The sequence below is a fragment of the Spermophilus citellus genome (assembly GCF_964194105.1).
Source record: "Spermophilus citellus genome assembly, chromosome: 13".
Lineage (NCBI taxonomy): Eukaryota > Metazoa > Chordata > Mammalia > Rodentia > Sciuridae > Spermophilus > Spermophilus citellus.
In genome coordinates, this window is record NC_138193.1 from 75,348,114 (window position 1) to 75,372,153 (window position 24,040).

General features: G+C 34.5%; 1 protein-coding gene across 13 annotated transcripts in view; it reads left to right on the forward strand.

Moving 5' to 3' along the window:
• Positions 1–24,040, forward strand: part of NRXN1 (neurexin 1) — a gene marked incomplete at its 3' end in the record, with an annotated part of 1,087,855 nt that overhangs the window by 946,074 nt on the left and 117,741 nt on the right. For all 13 annotated transcript variants that reach the window (XM_081265427.1, XM_081265433.1, XM_081265434.1 and 10 more), the window contains 2 exons: positions 10,414–10,503; positions 11,878–12,197. In XM_081265427.1, the coding sequence (XP_081121553.1) occupies positions 10,414–10,503; positions 11,878–12,197 (410 nt within the window). The remainder of the gene's footprint in view (positions 1–10,413; positions 10,504–11,877; positions 12,198–24,040) is intronic.

Genomic DNA, 24,040 nt, shown 5'->3' on the forward strand with positions numbered 1-24,040 from the left:
AGTGGCCCTGTTTTTGTGACTGTTAAACCATTTTTTTAATGCTCCACACCTAGCACAATAGAACTCTTTAGTATGCATGATGACAGAGTATGACCTTTATCAGGATGGGTTTTGTATTTGGTTATCTACTTGTTCCTGTTGCTTTTTATTTCTTGCTCCTGGTTTTTGATATGATATTTCAGTCTCTACATGGGGAAATCAAGAGCATGTAAAAGCCAGGGAAGAAAGTATGAATTGCTGTTCATTCCATGTAGGCAATGAGATCCTAGATGAGTGAGGCTACCTTTATTATTAATTAATCTGAGGAAACAATATCAACTGCAGTTTTTGAATATAAGTAGCTAATGGGACCAACTGCTTATATAAATCTTTATATAAAGGAGCACTAAATATCTTAATGTAGATCCACATTAAAGAGGGAAGTGAAGGGAGAAATTTCTCAATCCAGTTAGACATGCACTAAGCTTATTATAATTTCTTCCCCAAAGCATCATTGAACTCTGCAGTAGGCAGCCTGTGGCCTGCCATGCCCCACATCACAGCAGTCTCACATGAAGATATTGTTTAACTGAATACAAAGGCCTGCTGTTTCACAGGAGGGGCTGGGATGTCATCTGAAGCATTACTCACAGAGCAATGCCCTACTTGAGCAGTGTGTGTTCTCTGCAGCTATAGAGAGCTGACTGACAGGGTTGCAGTATTGCATTAAGATACTACACTTAATTTTCAGACAATAATTGTGTATGTTTTAAAGGAAGCATTGGAAACAAAGTTGAAATATGTATTAATACAGTATTCATACTATTATATTAAAATTTGAAAAAAAGATCAACCATAATTCCTCCATTCTAAAACAAATGTTTTCATTTTTACATATTGCCTTCAAATTCTTGCCAATTTGCATTATATTTTACATAGTAGCTTCAACGTTGTATCTACTACTTCTTTAGGTCTCATGGCATAAATATTATAGTCATTATTCATATTTTAATTATTTTTTGGACTATATTTTACTGGAGAGTATATTTAAGAAATAGATTTAAGAAATATCTTTATGAAGCTAAAGAGAATTCTCAACTAACCTTTTGGAAATTGATATCCACAGTATAACACAATTTATTGTTATTATTTCAATAAAATTTAGATTTTTTGTGATCCCTGTGTTCAAGCACAATTTCCTCTCTGAATATCTGTGGCAACTGCTGTTCACATGGTGATTACTTGTATCCTTTTGACAAGTTATCTATTATTTTGAACTTTGACCTACATCTGTTTTTGTTTAACTTTCTTCACTTTGCCCCTTGACTTCCCAGCGTGTGTACCCTTTGACAGTAGGAGCCACACAATGCATTGATGTGTGCCTGGCATAACAACTTGCAGAGTACACAGTCAATGCTTATGTATTGATCTCATTGAGCCAAATTGCTTTCCTAACATCTAACTCAACTAAACTGAAGAATTAGAGGTTTAATTATTGGAACAACAGAAGAAAGAAGGTGGTCTTTTGGGAACATGAGCTATATCTAGGGGTAATAAATGCAAATGCACACATCAGATTAATAAGTGGTATGAGGCCCCAGGGTTCTTGGAAATGGATAAAGGGAGAAACAAAGAGATGAGTAAAAAGAAGAAAGGAGGAAATGAGATGTCCAAGCAAAATTTATTTTAACATGTTGCAAAGTTTTCTCCCTTCTCTCACAAGCCCAAAGTCCAGAGGTCTTTTGAACCTCCCTCCTTTTCCAATTTGTCTCTTGAGAGGGTCAGCTTTAAAAAAAAATAAAATAAAAAAAGAACTTTGTAGATTATTATACTTGGGACATGTTTTATATGTTAGGGGTAAAGACAAGAAATGCCAGGAACATTTTATGTCTCAAGTGGCTCTGCATGGCAAGGTTTCATTATAAAAGGAAGATAATGAAATTCTGCTTCTTGCTGGGTTTTCAACTGTAATTGGTCTTTGATCACTTTACTTACCTCTGCTTCACCATCTGAATCTATAAATGGAAATGATAAAAAATAGCCTCCTGATGAAATCACCAAGGGTGTGGAGAAGGTTACTGACTTCACAAAGATAATCTCACTCCACACTTTATAAAGCAGGACATTAATAAATGAGATTAGGGCATCTTCCATCATATAGCAAAGTGCAAGGAAGACTAAGGAGATGTTGGGCTTTTATGACCCATGCTGTTATGAGACATTGCTGCAATAACCATCTATGAAACAGCTTTGGATTCAGATATATCTAGGTTCAAAAGGTTCCTCCTATTATGCATACCACAGCTGGATCTTCCAGGAAGCAAGAAACTTAGTTGCAAGCTAACTGACTGGCCTAGCCCTAATGTCAGAAAAGAAGTACCTTTAGCCTCTGGTAGTGTGTGTTCATCATTCAATGCAGACTTTCAAGTCCAGAAGACAATCCAAGTCCCTTGCAGCTATATATCGGCCTAAATTGGGCATATTCCAGAAGTTCCCTGCCTTCACATTAAAAAGACGAGAAGATCTGTAACTTTTGTCAACAAATCCCAACTTTGTATCCTGTTGGCCTTAAAGGAAAGCTGATTTCCTCACAGGACATTGATATATTTATTGATAGATTTTGGAAGCAGGTGCTTCTTGGAGAGTCTACATGTCAATTCACCTTAAAGAAATCACTACTGAAATGAGTCTAGGTAGCATAGTCTTCACAATGATATATGTGTCTCAAGACTCACTGAGTCTGAAACTATCTCTATCATATGCAGTTTATTGGCGAATTTAAACTCTTTCACAAGTTTTTCTCTGACCAAATCAACCATCAGCTCTGTATGTAATTAGGGAACAAAAATAGATCACAAATGGTATTAATTTTTTGGCTGAAGTATATGTATGTTAGTAGAGCCGACATAGTTATATATCATTGGTTTGTATTTAAGCACAAAAGGTTTTATTTAAGACACTTACATACACTATTGTTTACCTTAATGGCAAAATCATCACTGATCCAAAAAAGGATTGAGTCCTAGTTAATAGATGCTAGCAACCTTACTGTTTTATGGATCTTTTCTTTTTTATGGTTCTGGGGACGGACCACAATGCCTCAGTGCTAGCACTGAGCTATACCCCAAGACCTGCTTTATGAATTTTGGAACAACAAATATGACTGTATGACCATGCAATAAATACTTCAAATGGGTTTAGCTTTCACTTAGGAATTTATTATCAAGCAGGCATAATGTCCCCAACATTGTGTTATATACAAGGTATATAGCAGTAAACAGAATAGACATGGCTTCTACCCCCAAGGAATCTACAGATAGTTTAGAATCAATTAACTTATTTTATCATGATTATAGACATTCTTCCTAAGTGTTATAAGAATGCCTAATGGAAGGCTCTAAGATAATTTAATGGAGGGGGAGAGGAAACAGGAAATGATCCTTGAGAAACAGGTATAGTTAATATTTAAATGAAAAATAGGTTAGCTGGACTCAGGAGTGTGGGTATGTATGAGAGAGACAGAGAGAGAGAGAGGGGGCCGGGGGGGGGGAGAGGGAGGAGAGGGAGATGGGAGTGGGCAGGACTGAATACACAGGGATATAGGAAACTTGGAAGGCAACTAGAATGACATGTTCAAAGTGAATTGACTTAGATAAAGAAATTGAAAAAGATATGGAATTTTTAGAATTTAAAGAGTTAGAAGTTCTTAAAATGAAACTAAAGAATTAGGCAGAAGCCAAATAGATGTAGGTACTTGTTATTTAAACATCTTAATGATGTAGAAAATAAAGTAATACATAGAATAAATGTTTTCATTGAAGTAGTTAGGTTTGTTTTTCAAGAGTTTGTTATTCAAGTGTCAATGATGTTTAAAATCCACTTTTGTGGAACAATCCAGCTAAGTTAGGCATTACTCTATTTGGTACATATAAAAACCACACATATAACATTTAGATAAAAATTATTTGACAATGTTCCTTTTAGTGTTAGAATGATTTTACAAAACCATGTTAAACTTTTACATTGTCTTATGGACCTGGGCATATATTAATATCATATTACTATGGGCAAAGAGTGGAGACATCCCCTGTATGAAAAATATATACTGTTCTTATTCACAATCAAAACATCTAAAAACAGACTCATAATCTTCTCTTGAAGTATGCATAGTTTTTAGAACTCTTTCATTTTCTTTCCTAATATTTTAAAACTGAGGAAACAAAGAGTCCAAAAGAAGCAAGTATCTTTTTGTTGTTGATTTTTTTTCTTTACTTTCATATTTTCTCAGTACAAATATTTGGCTCATAGCATTGCCATTATTTTTTTCCAAGGATATTACTGTGTCATATCAAAAACTGACATTTTTATTTTCAACAGAAATTGCACAGCAAGGGTGAAGATAAAGATGGGTGGAGAAAACTATATGTCAGTGATGTTCCTATACTTTATCTCTACTGGCCAATAGGTGTAAAATTACGATTAAAATTTTGCTTCCTTTTGTTCTGAGTTCCACCATGAAATTTAACCCTAAGTCGAGTATATGAGTTTTATTGGTCCTTGATGTTTACCTTGATCCTTTGAAATTAACTTTTGTTTCCTTGGAGTTGACTGATTCCTATAAAACTAATACAATAAAATGTGACCAAGTATTTTTGGTGAGATTGTATCTAAGAGAGTTTGAGGTGCTATGACAAAATACCATAAAGTGAGTGGCTTATAAACAACAGAAATTTATTTCTCATAGTTAGGGAAGACATCCTAGATCAAGGCACCAATAGCTTCTATGTCTGATGAGGGCATGCCTCCTGGATCATAAATGACCATCTCTCCACTATGTCCTCACACAGTGAAAGGGACAGGGGTGATTTATGTGGCCTTGTTTCAAAGGCAATAATCCCATTCACAAGGGCTCTGTTTTATAACCTAAACATCTACAAATATTATCACATTGGGAATTAGTTTCCAATAATATAAGTTTGAAGGGGATATAAATATTAGGTCTTTTTTATAGGAGAGACAATGAAATTATCTAGGATTTAATCAAAAGAGTATCATATTCCAAGTATGACTAATCAGGTTTTCCTTTTATTCTTTACCCCTGGAACCTTGTTTGAAGTATCCATTACATTCAGTACTTTTACTTGAAAGGCCATCCAATTGAGGTTTATTCCTGTCAATTTGTTGTGGAGACATTACTATGGACTGAGGGAGAAGGCATTCCTCCTGTCAAAAATATATAATCCTTCAGCAATTCAAAATAAAATAACACCAACCTTTACATGCAGTTTCATTGCTTCAAATTTACTTCAATAGAGATACGTTTGTTATTGGTGATGTTTTCACTGAAGATACTATAGTGGTGCCCCCTTCTTCACCATTGCAAGTTAATTAAGCTTCTGCAGAGACCCTCATCATAAATTGTTGTTGTTAAGAGAATATCAGCAAAGATTTTCTGCAAAAAAAAAAAAAAAAAAAAAAAAAGCTCAGTGTGATTACAACTCCCTATTTCCTGTTGTTCTGTCTTGCAAAAGCTAAGTTTGACCATAGACTTGATGATGTTGCTCCTGCTTTTGTGGTAAAATGTGTAAAACCTCTGACTGTTCTAAAAAATGAGACAAAAGCACTTTCTGATAACTCAAAAAATTACTTTTATGTAGACTCCTGCAAAAATATAAACCCCAAATCTCCCCCACACACACACACAAACACATTGGGTATAAAATACAAAGAGTTTCTAGAATAATGTCCAGAGGAGGAAATTTCAGGCACAAGCCACTCTGGACTTGTCTGGTTGCAGCCAATAAACCTTCTTCCTGCTAATTCCTTGGATGGCTAGCCTCATCAGTCCTACATCAGTACCAATAAACAGAACCCAAACAAAACTAACTGGAGGAGACAAAAAAAAAATTGCCACCCTGCTACTGCTATTATCAGGGAAAAGAAAGTATGAGAATAAATTGCTATCTTTTAATTATTCAAGGAGACCCGTTTTCATAAATATAATCTATGGGCTCAACTAATTGCCATAGTTGGGTGTTTTGGGTAGTTTTTAAAGTTATATATAACATTATGTTACATTTTGACATAATCATAAAAGTATGGAATATAATTTGCTCTAATTTGAGTTTTACAATTTTAAAAATTCTTGGATCCTCTTAAAAATCCAAAATAAATAGATCATTTAGAAGTGGTTAACTCTTGCGTTATGCTTTCTTCTGATTTAGAATAATTGAAGATGAAAAGGTCTTCTCTCAAAGATGTACCTTGGGTTTTGTTTGAATTCTCAGGCACATTCTATTTGTTCTTAATCTTACCTGTCAGTTCAAGCCTGTTTTTTTGACTATCCAAAGAAATTTTATGGAACGTACTTATACACTAGCATGTTTGGAAGTAGATTCCAAACCTTTCAATAAATAAATAATCAATGGAAATTTTATTTGCCTTTGACCACTTCCAATGAAATGGGATGTATTATGTCCTTATATTGCAATGTAGAGTACAGATTATATTGCACTATAGACTAGATTAAATATAATTATCAGAGCATACAAAATGCTGGATTGTATTTTATAAGTAAATATAACCATCCATTTGAGAAATTGCATAAAGAAATATGCTTTAATTACCACCTTCAACATGCAACTTTCTAAAGAAAATCATGTAATGAAGGCAAAAATATAGGCCTTGTTCTGTAGAATAGGACAATTTGAACTATCTTTTAGTGGTGACTTGGGAATCATCTTTTAAAAGAGTATTGTCAGTCAGGTGTTGTGGCACATGCCTATTGCATTCCCAGCTGCTCAGAAGTCTGAGGCAGGAAGATCACTTACTCCTAGGAGTTCAAGACCAACTCAGTCCATGTAAGAACCCATCTCAGAAGTAAAAACTAATACAAAATAAATAGCAGCATTGTCAGTTTATTCTCTTTAGCTGACTCTTCACTTGGTTAACAGTATATTTGTGAATAATTTAGCCCTAAAAATAGTTTTTTCATTCAAGTAGAAGTACAAAGAATTTAGAGAATAAAGTAGTTATATATGGAATTGAAGTAGACATTATTTGATTGTCCACCCATTTACCCCTATTACCCTGATAAAGAGTAAAGTCTGTCCTTCGATTTCCAAATCAAATTGTTACACTAAAAAAAAAAAAAAGATGCTCTTTGAAGTAGCAGGCATCTGACATTCATCGATTATGGAGTATATGACCCCCTTTTTGGCTACCTTTCATATATATATATATTATCACATATTTTCTCATCTGTCTCTCCAACCCCATCTGTTTTCTAAATCTCTTTGTCAATGTCATTGTTGTTAGATGACCTCTGTTACTCATTAAAAAATGCAGTGTTTATGCTTTTGTTTTAGTTGAGTCTCATCAGTGATCTTTAAAAATACTACTGACTTAAGAAACACCATATCAATTATGTTAATTCTTCTGGTAGTGCCAAAGATATGAGGGCACATTTTATGTATGTGTGTGTATGTATTCATGTATTTTAGATGTCCTTTCTCAAAGTCATTCAAAAAGAATATGTGAAATTTTCATCTTTCTCCACCTTATTTAGGACTCCCTGCCACATCATTTTCCTTCTCATAATATCAATGATTACTTCTTTTTTGACCTGGGGAAGATGTGAAACAAATAATGAATTCATTGGATGTTTAATTCAATGGAAATATACTAAAGAAATGAAATTGCATTTGAAATTTGTGGTCTTTCCTTTGGAAAGTATAAAGGAAAGTTTAACTATGGGGTTCATTTTCTGGATACTAGTATTTGATTTTCTTTTCTTTTGAATATTATCAGACTGTAAGGGGTGTCTTCTTGGTGCCATAGAAACTATAAGAACTGAGATCAAGATTCCCTTCTCTAGTTCATTCTATAGATATATCATAGAGATTTGTGTGCAAGCTCTGGAGATACAACATACATGATACACAATATTTGGTCTCACAAAGCCTTGGACTTAAAAAAAACCTGTTTATCAAATATGCAATTATGAGGTCACTGCTTATTTCTAAAAGGGATGACTCAGGAGATGTGAAAGTATGTTGTCAGCTGTCCTAACTCAAAGACAAAAGGGAACACTCCCTGAATAAATAATGTTTCCACCAAGAAGATTCTATCAATGAGAGAGGGATGGCTAAGGAAAAAATAGACGGGGTAAGATCTAGGAAGAGTATCTTAGATAAAAGAAGCTACAAGTGAAAAGACCCAGAGAACAGAAATAAGAGCTTTAAAAATCATTGAGGAAATCCTCATAGGGTTAAAAATAGAAGAGCAAGTCAATTATGGCCATGAGATGGGGCAGTAGAGGTAGGAAGGGACCACATTGTGGATGTGCTCATGTACCTCATTGGAGGTCTAGATTTTATCCTGAAGGCAATGGGGAGGGTTATGCTAGTGGCATGATTCAAGAGTGGCTGATATGTGGAGGATGAGTGGGAGTGAGTGCTGAGATACAGGGAGGCCTCTGAAAGTCTATAATAGTGATTGGACAGTAGGGATTTGCTAACTAGATGGGAGGGTTTCTGAAGTAATATGGGCCGCTCCTGATGACATGAACAGCCTAGCATGAAACACAGCTCAAGGTTCCACCTGATTGTGAACTTGTAGTTTCAGTTAGTATGATTATCGAGTGACAAACAAGTCCCTGGAGCAAAAGAGATGTGCTTTTGGAAAATACTTCATGTTTCCTTTTCAAATTATGCATGTAAAACATATTTATTATACAAATCACTATAAGACAAAAAACACATAACTCAATATTCACACTGCCCTATGGTAATCAACATTAAATTTTGTGTATTTTAAAAATACACATTTATGCAAACACAGGAAAGAGAGCACCAACTGTGTGAACATTTTAAAAATGCAGATATATTTAGAATTTTATACTATTTGTATTATTTATAAAAAAAATTATTCACTTACCAAAAATATATTTCCACACTTTAAAAAAACATTTTGCAACATTTTAATGATTGCATGATGCAAAGAAATATTTTTAGTGCTTTCCTTAAATGTATGATTATTTCAATTGTAGTAATTACATTTTAAATTAAATATTAATGTGTGAAATATTTTCAATCATGTAGACATTCTATTGGCAAACTGATAAAGTCTAAAAGATAGTTTTCTAGTCTTCTAAAAATGTTTGGCAAATATTGGGGTAGGTTTACTATGGTAAGTACAGTATATTATAAGGTTAGTGCAAGAAAATGAAAACACTTAGAAATTGTTCTGAATTTGGGAAAAGAAACATACCTGTTATATTTCTTACAACAATGTTCCAGTATTTTTATGTAGGTAGTACTGTTATTTAAGGTTTCTCTCCTCCCCTTATACCTCATCTGAGCTATTGCCAAAATATATTAGCTTACAATTCTGTTAAATTTTATTGAATAGAAAAACTTTTCTTGCAATATCCACAATTGAGCACTGGGAGGGCGGTCCAGCTTCTTCCTAAGTGCTTTACAGATCAAGAAAACACTCATCTATTTGCAAGCATTATTCAAGGCCGATTTAAACAGAGTTTCTTGCAGACAATTTTTTATTCAAAGAAGCAAGACTCTCAATTAGTTTAGATCTATGAATAGGAGCCATTGTTTACTGCCTGTTATTTGTACCGTAAGCTCTTATGTCTTTTTTAGAATAACTTAATAAAAAGCAGATATTTGAGTCTATAAAAGCATACACATATTTTTTGAATGTTATATGCTTCAACATGTTAAACTTTAAATGAAACTGAAGGACACTCAAACAAAGTCACTTTTGTCAAAGCCTTTTCCTAAAACACATTTGGATGATGCAAGATGTAATCTCTTGTGATGTCCAAGTGATTGATAAACCAATTTATGTGGAATACACGAGAACTGTTTGGACTTTGTGGTTTTCTTAAATGAGATGAATAAGAAAATTTGTTTTCTGAATAGGAACTAAAGTATGCTAGGCCTATTTTAGATGCTTCAGTGTGCCAAAGATGGTATTAAGTTTGGTGTTCATAAATTACTAATCTGGAATAAGAGGTTGAATGTATTTTGAAAACTTAAACCTGTTTCACCTGAACATGTTTAACTAGTTAATAAGAAACATCAAAAAGAAAAAACCCTGAGGTCAATGGTCATTTTTTGTAAAGCTATTATATGCTGTTTAAATTGCTTGTTCGGGTCTGTCTATAACATAAGTTTAATAACCTAGCTCAAATGCAGATTTCTAATTTTCAATTAACATAGGAATAATTTTGTTTGCTAAAATAAAATAAATGAATGAATGACAAGTCTGAAACATGAAATGTTCTAGGTAGAACTTTTTAAAATTCCAAATTTCAAAAAATCATGTGGCAACTGTATAGCTCAAGCTTTAAGTATTAACTTTTAACCTTTGACCTTACAGATTTTAACCAATGAAATGTCTCTTTAAACTTTAAAGGAAACAATGATAACGAGCGCCTGGCGATTGCTAGACAGCGAATTCCATATCGACTTGGTCGAGTAGTTGATGAATGGCTACTCGACAAAGGTAAAAAACATTGATTAAAACTTCAAATAAAAAGATAATTTGAACATAACCAAGTAGTACTTCATTGTAACACTAATAAACATAAAATAAATTTTCCGTAAAACTAAATTAAAAACAAATTTAAAACAGTTAAATATAGATAGTAATATTTGCATACCTTGTATAATAATTTCTATACATTTTTAGACGTACCAGCTGTTTAATAATCTTACCCAGTTAACTTAAGGTTAAAGGGACTGTTAAATATAATCCACTAACTCAATCTATGAAGGTACTCACAGCAAGCATTAACCCAAAATGATAAATCATTCATAGATTATATTGTTCCAGCCTCTAAATTATTAACTAAAATATATGTAGTTCTGATATCTTTATTATGGTCCTGAAAAAAAAAAGCAAAACTCTTTGTTTAAACTCTAGGAATCTTAAATAGTGGGCAATATGGATTGCCAGTCAAAATGAAGTCCCTTTAACGTTTGCAACCTTCTAAGAGCATTTGGGAACAAGCCCTAATTAAAACTGAACTTAAAGTTGTGTGCATGCTTTTTATGAGCAGAGAGCAAATCTGCTAAACTGGATCCTCAATTTGATGATAATGGTACTGTTGCTAAGGATTGCTGTTTGATGGAAATGTGCCATCTTTTCTCCATTGGTTTGTGTATCATTCCTGAAGCCGCTTTTTGCATCTGAAGCTATTTTTTTTTTCATTTTGTTTTATTTTGATAGACTTGCTGAAAGCCAATCAGAAAAAAAAATATTTTTGGATTTTTTTTTTTTTGTCTCTGACATGCTAAGTGAAAACCCTACATTTCTTTTCAGTGTGATTGCCGGAAAAGTAGAATAATTCCAATAACAATGGACTATTGCCTTCAAAAATAAACATTTCTAAAGAATAGCATACAGATACATGTGGACATTATGCAAATTACGAATTTTTTACCATAAAATTTAAAACTAGACTTCCGCTACTCTAGATTAGTTTCTGTCAGAGGTAATTTTAGGATGACAAATGCTTGAAATGTTAGATATGTCACACCTTTTAAATTTAACGATTTAGACTTAACAGACCAACAATATAAGATATGAGGGCAAAGGGCAAAGGGATCCACTAAAAATTGATTTGTAATACCTATCTTTGATTGGTCTTTTAGCAAAAGCACTACATTTACAATAACTTGAGAATTTACAAGTATTTGCCAATAATTATGCATTTCATGGACACCTCATTTATAAGCAATGAATTATGAGTCAAATGCCTCTCTTATAGTTTATTGCTCTCATTATCCACCCCATGAAAGATCTGTTTTATCATCCTTTGTAGAATGTAGAGTTCACAATCAACATTTTTGCATGTATGTAATATTATTTTTACAGGGCGTCAGCTCACAATCTTCAATAGCCAAGCAACCATAATAATTGGCGGGAAAGAGCAGGGCCAGCCCTTCCAGGGCCAGCTCTCTGGGCTTTACTACAATGGCTTGAAAGTTCTGAATATGGCAGCCGAAAACGATGCCAACATCGCCATAGTGGGAAATGTGAGACTGGTTGGTGAAGTGCCTTCCTCTATGACAACTGAGTCGACAGCCACTGCCATGCAGTCAGAGATGTCCACATCAATTATGGAGACCACCACGACCCTGGCGACTAGCACAGCTAGAAGAGGAAAGCCACCTACGAAAGAACCCATCAGCCAGGTGAGCATGCATATTTCATTCCTTCATTTGGGACTTGTGAAAGTGGGCTTTTTTGCATGTGAGACGTTTATAAAATAAGGTGGTTTTTTTTTTTTTGGATGTCAGGCGAAATGCTTCCTTTGAGGTTGCTTAACATAATGCATTCAGTTGGAATTTGAACCATATTGTAGTTTGTGGACATTTATAAAAGGCTTTGTGTTGCTTTGCTGGTTGCTGGCTAAGAGTCTTGATAGAATACATTTGGTCTAGCCCAGGCTGAGAGGATTGTCTGCTTATTGCACACTTTTCAATTAAAGTTTAATGAGCAAGTAAATTAATGAAATATTTAAAAGACCTTGTTTGTTTAAGATCAACACTTTATCTTTTTTTTTTAAGAAAAAAGCAAAGCTGATCTTAAGAGAGGTATGCCTGCAATACTTATATTGTATTTTGAAGTCTTAAAATTTTGAGTTGATAGACAAGTGGCTTTCATGGTGATTGATAGTCTATTCTTCTACTATGTATGAGAAAAACATGTTATTTCTTTGAGGACAAAGGCACCAAATGTGCTATTCAAAAACTATCTTGGGCTAAGGTATTCTGTATACTTTACTAATTGTGCTCACCTGGAATTCACTTTAATAGCTTATTATTCAATCAAAAATAGAATTTTTAAATGTGGCATAGTTACAGGCTAGAGGCTTATTAATTCAACTAAGATGTACTTGTTGATTGCCTACCATGTACTAGACACTGATGTAGTTATTACTATCACATCAATGAAGAACAGAGAACGACATTTATGAATGCTGGTAGACCGTGTAGAAATGCCATTACATGCTATTTGATGCCCATTGACATTTATAGCCTCTGTATATATTCAGTTGCTAATGCTTTCTCAACTGTTCATTTTCCTTGGTCCCAAATTCATTTTTAAATTTTGTTTGTAAGTTAGTAAATGTCTTTCCTAGGTACCATAAAAAGCTTTTCCAAATACATGACCCTACTTTTCTAGAAAACTACCTTCTAAAGGCACATGAATAACAACAATTAATTTCAACATTGCTTTTACTTCATGTGTTTGAAACAGACTAAGTACCAGATTTGGAAAGAAACTAATAGAAAGCAAATTTTGTTTGTATCTGCACCCTATCTACTAATTAATTCATGTTTCCTATGAAAATAAGAAAGTAGATTCTAATTTTTACTTTACATTGAAAGAGGAGTTATGAACAGAATAGAGAAATGTCCTTGGAAAAGAAAAATGATTTAAAAATTATAAATTTGGTATATTAATAAAGGTGGTACAGTATAGTATTGCATATTTTGCACCTCTATGCCCCTGTTTTCTTCCTGTTTGCCTTTGAGCACATGGTAAAATGGGCTGTCTCCCAGGATAGTCGACAGGACATATTTATTAATCATTCTCTGCAGGAGCAGGACACTCTTCTAAGCAGGAGGATATATTGAAACAACAAACACAATCTCTAGCCCTCATGAAATATCCATTTTAGTAGGAATGTTTGCTTCAAGTGTCTTCCTTTTATTGACTTCTCTATCTATACTGACAAGATTGGTGATAATGTCATGCACTTAACCACTTGATAGAGTTGTGACTTTAGAGAGATTTATGCTTGCCCAATAGATTCATTTGATATTGTCTTATAATACTTCATTAGTGATTTCTTCCTGTCATTTATTTGTAGTTCAGTTAATGCTAAGCAAGTTTTTTTTAAGTGAATCTGATATAGGAAAAATGAAGCACAAAGGAATCAATACCCCATTTCCTTTCTATAAAATAATTCATAAGAGAACAAGTGCATTCAGAGTTGGAAATGTTTCTGTGAATATAATTGGAAATAGGTATTGTTCTTAGTAGTTGTATTACATTTTTAATGCAATGACAGTTGCAAAAGCTCCTAGGTAATCTAAATGTATCCTTGAATAAGGAAAGAATTATTAGCATTGTTTTGATGTATTTTATCAATTAGTATCTGCTACATACTAAGAAATATTGTTTTGAAAAAAGGAAAAATAACCATTTCTTTAAAAGACACTGAGAAATTCAGAAATAAAAAAGCATTTTATAATATTAATTAATACATAAGAAATACAGTTGACTGCTTGTTAATTTAATTGCCAATGGAAAGATTTTTTTATTATGAGCTATTACATGTTTAAAGACAGCAGTGGTTTACACAAGTAAATGATTTAATCAATTAATAATTACTTGGGTCATTTGAGGAAGTATTGACTTAAATAAAAAAATTACTAGGTTCATGGAAAATAGATACTTTAAATCTTTACATCTTTTAATAGATCAAGAACAGCAATTAAAGAGTTTGGCTTAATATGTTAAAAATAATCAATTGTTACAAATATTCAATTTGGCAACAACGTTTTAAACTTGGACAAATCATTTTCAAAATTGTTTTATATGTCATAGGTGCCAGTGAAATGCACCTATATACGAGAGGAAAACCAATAGAGAAGGAAGCAAATTATTTATTTTTGAGTAATGCAATAACTTATTGTAAACTTTTCTGACCTCAACATTGATTTTCAAATTGTCCTTTAAGTACAAAGAAGTTATATATATATATATATATATATATATATATATATATATATATATATATTTATATATATAGAATATTTAAAGTGTTTGTTGGAATTGCTCAACATTTAGGAAGTTTAAATATGCGAGTGATTTGTAATGCTAATTTTAGTTCTGGAAACATTTACCCATTTTTTACAGATTAGATACCTCATCTCTCCTATCAACCTAGTCCATAATGGCTATATCTGCCTGCTTTTATCTACTGTCTTACTAAATTGTGTACCAGGAAGGGTCATTTCATTTTTCAAAAGCCATACTGGACTGTTTTTTCAATCAAAGTGTATTTTCCTCAGTGATAACACTGAGCCACTTAAGCTACAATGGCAATGTACTTTGGGGTGATTGCATGTTTTAGAACTATGGAAACAGATTTTTGGTCAAGCAGAATTAAATTGGATTCATTTCAAATAGATGAGATGAAGTTTGTTCAGTCATCCTGCAGGGCAAGGAGTAGGTGAGAAATGTATTTCGCTTTTCACAGGGTCCAAGAATATAAGAGTGTTCATGAAAATATCCTCCACAAGATCCTGTTTACTTTCCTACTTAAATGTAAATAGGTTTTAAGAAGAAAAAATAATAGCAGTTTTTCTTCTTTCTTGATCAATTTTCATACTGATGTTTCCTTAAAAAGACATAATTTATATTATGAAAGTATGGTGATATTTATCAACTCTTCTGATTAAATGGATTCATTTTAATGTGAATATAACAATATTGATAATATTTTTGTATGCATAATGTAAAGTTCAGGAACCTGTTTTACTTAGAATATTTAATTGTTTCCATAAGACCCATTTGCCTTAAGAGACATTTTCCATAAGACTATTCTCATTAAGACAATATTTGTGAAAATAATTGGAGGGTATAAAGTTCCTAGGAATGCTGACAGCTTCCTGGGATGGGGAAGCAATGAGATGGAAGGATTTAGCCACTAAATGTTCCCTCTCCTTCTTCATGATCTGGTAATGTTTTATGATGTTCATGTGCGTGTGCATTTATGTAAATAATTAAAAGGGCAACCTTCGCTCCCTTTGCTTTCCAATCTGTATAGAAAAGAAAGCAGTTCTGTGCTGTTTCTTTTAAGATCAAGATTGCGGCAATTTATGATCTTTTCTTTCTTTCCTGAATACTTTACAAGCTATATACATATTATAGAAACTTTGAATGCTTGGTTTGGTAATGTTTTTTTCTTAGAGGTAATATAATGGAGAGAATAGTGAATGAGAAGTCTGGTTTCCCATTGGACACCAGCAACTACTTTATTGTGTGACTTGGACAGTTTTGTTTACCTTACTCTTCTTTAGGTTTTTTTGTTGTTGTTGTCGTTGTTGTTGCTGTTGGTTTTGGAGTGGGTGGGGGCTGGTTACCAGGCAATGAACTCAGGGGCACTCAACCACTGAGCCATAGTCCCCAGCACTATTTTGGATTTTATTTAGAGACAGGATCTCACTGAGTTGCTTAGCACTTCGCCATTCTGAGGCTGGCTTTGAACTTGCAATCCTCCCATCTCAGCCTCCTAAGCCACTGAGATTTAGGTGTGCAGCACCACGCCTGGCTTTTTTAAAGTTTGTTGCTGCCCTATAATAAGTGGGTTACTAGGAATCTCTTGCATTTTATTCAGCTCTAAAATTTAATTGATTCTAGTGATGATACTCTTAATTAGGTCTTCTCATCATTATTTAACAAAGCATAGATGTCACCCTTCACCTTTTCATAGGGTGGCCGTGCATCCCAGTTGGCCAGGATAGTCCCAGTGTGTACCTGACATTCTGAAGTAATTACTGATGTATTTTTGACTCTTAGTAGCACCCCATTTTGGTATCTAACCAATATCGCACTCTACTTTTTTAGCATATGTAAAACCTATCTTTGCAAGAAAATCATACTTCACAAGAATAATAAATATCAACCCTCTCCTTAATATTCAGAGAAGAAACCGATCTGGTAGTTTTATCTGGTTTTCAGAATACACAGCTTTTTCATCTTCTCATCTTGTTTCAAAAATCTTGAGAAAGGGGAGAGAATAAGGTTTTGAAAGACTCTAGTTTTTGACTAGCCTGCATCTCCTGGGAAGAAATTAAATTATGGAGTGAGGCAGAATCAGCAAATATGAGTAGAATGTATTGGACAGTTCGGTGATTCCAGGGTGAAGTTTTCCAGGGCAGAGTTACCAAATCTACTCAAGGAGAGAAACTCTAGAGGGTTATAAAACATTCCTGGTAGCTTGTCAGAGACATGTATATTTCACACATGAGACATCCTATTAAAGTAAATGGCATTTGATTCCCAGTAGAATTTTCTGGAAAGAAACCCAATTAGTGTTCCAGCAAGAAAAGAGTATTTAATATATTGGCCACTGCTAGTGCTTCTTAGAGGCTTTGGAGCTACTCATGAAAAATGAATACAATTTGTTTAAAAAATGTAAGCAGAATGAACACATATTCCCATGAAAAATATTTAGAAATAACTGAATACATATTGTAACTTCCAAGAACAAAAGTTTATTTTTATTAAAAATATTAACTAGCCTTGGCTGTGGATTCATTATTTAAAAAAAATAATAGCATTACTTATAATTATGTGTGTTTCTGATAACCACTCTGAATGTTTAAAATACTGGTGACATGAATAATTAATATTATTTTCCCTAGCCCAATCCTTCTACTGAATTTTCTTATGATAGTGTACACTTTTGCAGTAAGTTTTAGTGCACATTGGAAGGTAAAACACTTAAGTGTTGATTTAAAAATATATGCAAAGGCATGTTTTCTGAAACTAATGGTGCCTGGTGAGAAGATTTATTCATTGTAATTTTAAATGTGGGCAAGCAACTGCTATTTTGAAGGTAATTTTTCTCCTTCATTGCTGGCAAGCAAAAGTCCCAGGGTGTGTACTTTTGAAAGGGTTTACTTTAAGAAAATTCTGCAAAGATTCTCTTTGAAATCTGGATGAAAAGGTACTCACTCTATCGGTAGATGCAAACTTGGTTTTGAGATGTTTTTCAACAAAACCAATCCTAGACAAGTATGTACATCCATCCATTCATTCACTTAACATAACACATGTTCGTTGAGCAATTATTACATCCCAGGTACTAGTCTAGTCACTGGAAATACAACATTGAACAAAATTAAACTTGTGTTCTAGTTGGGGGAGATAGGCAAAAAAAAAAAATGAAGAAAACAAATGATATACATGGATGTCAACAGCTATAGGAAAAAAGAGGATAGGAGAGCAAATGGTTGCGGTGATAGGGAACATGAAATGGAAATGCCTTTTGAATTAATGTGCATAGATTACTAGTGATAGTGGAATTAGTTGTAAAGAACACTTATTCAAACATGCGGTCATATCCAGGAGATTACATCCCTTGTGGATGGGGCCGGGGGCAGCTGATTGCTCTGTTAAGGAATGAGAAGCCAGGGAGAGAGCAAAAGGGACACCAAGATATGCTGTCTCTGTTCCTCGCTTGTGTTGTTCTTTGGGTTCTAATAAGTATCTTAATTAAATCAGAAGTATAATGAAATCCTAGAGTGCACGTGTATCTGAGGAAAAGATGGAAATTCAAAAAAGTACAGGCTGGTATTACTATTCCTTTCAACACATGCAAAAATGGAGGCTCAGGGAAGTAAAATAACTCATCTCAGTGCTGTGCAGCCTGCTTCTTTCCAGAGTACTTGGATGTGGTCTTCCCTCTGCCCTTGTCCTTGGCCTCCTTTCAGAAGCTCATCACCACTTGCCTCTTATATTCATAAGCACCTCCAAGGTACCTCCAAGGGGATTTGGACCCAGTTGTGTTACTGTTTTGAAAATGCAAATATGATGATGTCATTTCCTTCCTTCATACATTCATGAATTTAGGACAAAGGGCAGAATCCTTGAGTAGTCACCAAAGTCCCTTCTCGACAACTGGCTGCTCTCAGCCTTGCTGCAAATTTCCTCACCCAGCCCCACACTCTTTTCTTCAGATCTATTAAACTACTCACAGTGGCCTCCTGAGGTCACACCCTTTCAAATCTCCATGTCCTCTGCAGCAGGTCCATCAGTCTCCATCCTCCATGACTTCCCCAGGCCATCTCTCCCACTTGGCTGCAGGTTCCTTTCTCTGTGTTATGGGTAAGTTCCTAGGAGTTATCTTCCCCACTGGATTTGACATTTCTTGATCCTAGAAATTATGCTCTATTTTACTTTATAGAATGAGCACAGTACTTGGTGCATTATTTGAATGAATGAATGAATGAATCTATCAATCAATGATTTTGTCATTTGGCATTTATTACCAAAATAATTACATTGACTATTAAAAAAAGTTAACAAGTATCCAATGTTGGTCGCTTTACACAGTATTAGAATTTCAGCAGGTGTTACATTTTGTGACTCATATTTGCTTTTTATCAGAAATTAACATTTAAAAAAAATGAAAACATCATTAAATGTAATTAACACTAAATGATAATGGTCTTTATCAGACTTCTATGCTATAAATGCAAACAAAAGTAGATTCAGTTCCTATCCTTAGGGTTCTAAATTTCTGTTTGGCTCTAAGCTTTTTTCTCCCTCAGAAAACGGAGAGACATTAACTTAAGTTATCCCTAAGGCCCCATCTCTAAAAGTCTATAAATTTTTATTTTTATTATTCAGATTCAGAAGAGTAGATTTTAAGATTTTGTGGTCACCCTAACATGTTATATTTGTTTAAGGTTCTGTAGCTTTTGCAAATCTTTAGGCAACAACTAATAAAATATTACATAGAGTTTTATAGTTTGAGAAAGTTAGCTCCACGAAATATGAGTAGTTGTCCAAGATCACACAGTGAATAAATGTTGATCCATGACTGAAGTTCATGTTTTATTACTCCTTCTCTTACCTAATAGTAGATATTTAGTCACTGCTTAAAATACAATTCCATACTGCACACTGAACTGTTATGGAGCTGGGGCCTTCCAAGAAACTGAGTACCGCAAAGACCTCCTCTTTTGAACCCCAATTCTTTTTGACTAAGAAAGATTGCAGACATGTTGCTCAGAGTAACAGGAATGAGTTTTTTGAAGGAATAGAGAAAAGGGAAAGGGGACACTTTCAAGGAAAAGAGTGGGTCTTCTTAGAGAGAACAGGGCCAATGTGCCTCTCCTGCACTCCAGCTTTATTGGAGATCCCAGAGAAGTTTCTAGAGAGTCCTTCCCAGATCCACCTCTTGACTTTTTACTAACAGCAGGGTGACATCATATTTTCAAGTCCTCACTGTCATGGCAATTGTAGGTCACCTTGGCCCATGCTGACTGGTTCTAATTGGATCCTTAACCATACATTCTTACAGATTTTATAGTTAGGAAGAACTGTGCTTATCTCCTAGACTTTCAGGATCTGGTCAAAAAAGTCTCCTCCTTCAGAGTCACTTAGATTTCTCTTATCAATATTATTTCAGGCTTGCATTTGTCCTGCCATGAGCAGGTAGTTTGCTGAGGAATGTAATCTACCCTGTCCACTGAGGCCAGGTAGGGTAACAGGTAAATTGCTCCATAGAAAGTAAAGCATGTGGGGGTCAGCACAATGGGCCCATTTTATAGAATTATTCTCTTGACCTCACTTTCCAACCATCCTCATCTGTCTGTCCCCTAGCATAACAAGATTCTGAATCCTTGTGTCCTGGGGGCTACAATCCAAAGAGGCAGCATTGGTATGGATCCTTAGGTGCAGCACAGCAGAGAAGTCAAGGGCACCAACCCTGGAAGCAAAGAGCCCACCTAAATGCCAGCCTTCCTTTTAACATGTACCAGTTATGTGCTCCTCATCTTCACACCTCATATTCCCACCTATAAAATAGGGATTGTGTTTTCATAAGTTTTCTGTGAGGATTTTATTTTTATTATTCAGATTCAGAAGAGTAGATTTTAAGATATTGAGTGGGAAATATATAAAATGATGCTGATTTGAACAACTTTTTTCCTATCCAAACATGGAAATTTCATATGGTTCATTCTAAACTATAAGAAATAGGGTGCCTGACACACTTCAGCCCTATATAAATGATACTTATGTTTGAGAAGCATTCCTCAAATACAAACTACGAATTCAAGAATGTTTTGTTACCTTGAAAGCTGTTTTCTCTACTTTGAAGAATAATTGTGAATTTATATTTCTAAAACAGAGAATCAGTTGTGTGGCATATAAGGAACTGAGTTGTCTCCTGACTGAGGTGGCAACACTCCCCTGGGGAGGTGGGTATGAGAGGCTGGGTAAGGGTCAGGTAATGGAGGTCAGGGAATGACTCCCAGGAAGAGTTGTCATTGTCATTTAGGAGGCAAGGGCCCCAGTGTATTTAGCAACACTGGGCTGATCTGCACAAAGAACTGATGGATGTCCCCATTCCTGCCACTGTTTGACTCAGCTTTCCCATCCTCACCCACTGGCCTCCAATCCCTGTGGACTGAGCATTCTGTAGCTCGCATGTACCTATTTCCCAAGTTGTTCCTAGACAGAAAGAAGCTGATTCACAGTATGATGCTAAATCTTGCAGATTTGATTTCTATGTCTTATCCTTCATAACGTATTTGGGTGAGGGAGCTTAAACCTTGGAAATATACTTGCGCATGAAAAACATAGAGAACTTTTGGCTCTGCATTAGACCAGATTGGGCTTGTCATTCTTGACATAATCTCTTTTGATATAATATTTAATAGCCCTGGAGAAATAGAATGAATTAAGACTTTACATTAAATTAGTACATGGTAGTAATTTCAGTGGGAATTTCCTTCAAGAGAATAGGCAAAGTTGGCACTTCTGATATTTCTAATATCAGTTTCTGGACAAGCAAACATCTTTTTTAAATTAAATAATTAGTATTTTAAGTAACAAGACTATAGCCATACTTAATTATCTTAGTTTTGATCAGCACTATGAATTATTTGGACTAATATTTTGTGACCTTGTAGTTTTGAAATTTATATGTATGTCTGTATTACATCTGCTGATTTATCCCTATCTTTAATGTCAGCATGGTTGTCTTTGAAGTTGAGGAGGGGCCAAATCATCGGATACATAAATAAACAAAAGATAATTATGTATGCATATGAGTGTGTATGTGTGTGTGTGTTTGTGTGTGTGTGTGTGTGTGTGTGTGTGTAAGCAATGCTTCCATCTTATATGGTAAAACATTAAGCTTTATTCAATAAATGAATGCCAGGATTATTTTAATCTATGATAATTTCTTGCATCTTTGATCATCTACAGGCTATATTAGATTTTACTACTTCAGGTATCACTGAAAACTTCCCCAGTCATAAAAGAATATATTGATATCATTAGGTAGAAACTCAAGAAAAGGTTTAGGTAATTCATCTGCCTTTAATAGACATTTACCCAATGATGTTCCCTGTATTCTCATCTTCACCTTCCTGTTTACATAAAATCTTAAGCAGACAGATAGCACCCTGTTAACTAGGGGTTTCTTCACTAAGTGTTCTATATGCCAAATATAAAAATAAAACAGGAGGTGTGTGAGTGTGTGTGTGTGTGTGTGTGTGTGTGTTTACATGGTATAGGTAGCCTGTAAATCCACAATGTTTTTACTTGATATTGCAAACTACAAATATCTTATGTGCACCTCACCTCACCTATGCAGTACACTTTGCAAGCTATTATAATGCTATTCTTGAAGATGAGATATCTGGTAATGCAGGATTTTATAACAAGAACCATTTCTCTAACTTATAGATTATTAGGAATCTATACATGAAGTACTCTGTATTAACAATACCAAAGCTCTTGTATACCACTGATTTAGAATCTATTATTAGTAGGATCACTAATACAATTGAAACTTGGAGACAACTTTAAATAAGGAAAGCTATTTTAGTGCTGTTTTGATAGCAAGTGTATTGGGCAATGCATTTCTATTATTTCACTTTTTCTGGGAGTTGGCAATGTGCTAGACACGGCCCTGACTCTGGAATTACTCACTTTCTCTCCTTGGTATTTTTAAAACCTAAATTGTGTTTGTGCAGAGCTTCTTCTAAAATAGATTATTATTATCTAAACCATTGATGTAGTAGGGTTGTTGTTGGCCTTGGACTCCTTTGCTTCATTTTAGAAGTTTCTAGGTCTAACAGGAGGTGGATACTCCTCTGAGAGACATATGGGGGGATGAAACCACTTCCATATTTATATGAAATACTGCTATGCTGTCAGGAAAGCCCCAAGAGCTGAGTGAGATGATGCAAGCCTGGAATCCCAACAACTTGGGAGGTTGAGGCAGGAGAGTCACAAGTTTGAGGCCAACCTCAAAAACTTAAGGAGCCCTAAACAACTTAGTGTGACCCTTTCTGAAAATTATAAATACATAAATAAAAATTCAAAGGGCTGAGGATGCAGCTCTAGTAGTAGAGGGTCCATGGGTTCAATCCTCAGTAATGAAAAACAAAACAAAATAAAAAGCTCTAAGAATGTTAGATATATAAACATCAACATTAAAACAATTATATGGAGTAAAGTATGAACTGTGTTTATCCTGAAGATTCGTTGAGAATATCAAGTAAACTTGTATAATAAGTAAAGCTCTTAGCATAGCACCTGTTATTTTTTTTCCTTCCTCAATATCCTTATCATTTGGTGGAAAGGGTACTAGGAATTGAACCCAGGGCCACTTAACCACTGAGCCACATCCCTAGCCCTTTTTATTTTTTTATTTTTGGACAGGAAGTGTGTGAGTGTGTTTGTATATGTGTGTGTGTTTCTATGGTATAGGTAGCCTGTAAATCCACAATGCTTAGGGCCTTGCTAATTTGCCAAGGCTGGCTTTGAACTTGAAATCCTCCTGCCTCAGCCTGCCCAGTTGCTGGGATTATAGACAGGCACCACCATACCAGGCCCTCCTCAGTATCCTTATCTACAATTGCTCACTGTCTTTTTCTTCTTCCTCTACTTGCTTTCTTTTTTTCTTTCCTGTGCTAGGCACTATTTTAGCACTATAGATTTACACGTGATGACTCAAATGTGAATTTTAAAAAATTGTTCTTTGTTTGTCCAACATTACTATAAGACTAAGTAGCAAGAATATGGAACTATATTCTTGTGTAGATACTGAGTAGTGAACCAAGTGAGGAGCTTCTGCCTGCTGAATCATGCTATACAAACTATTATGAAATCTCCAGGAAATACAGTCAAGCATGTGAAATTCAACAGTAAAGATTTGTCCTGGAACGTTTGAGAGAAAGTTATTTCCATAGTTTCTCCTCTTCCTAGCTTA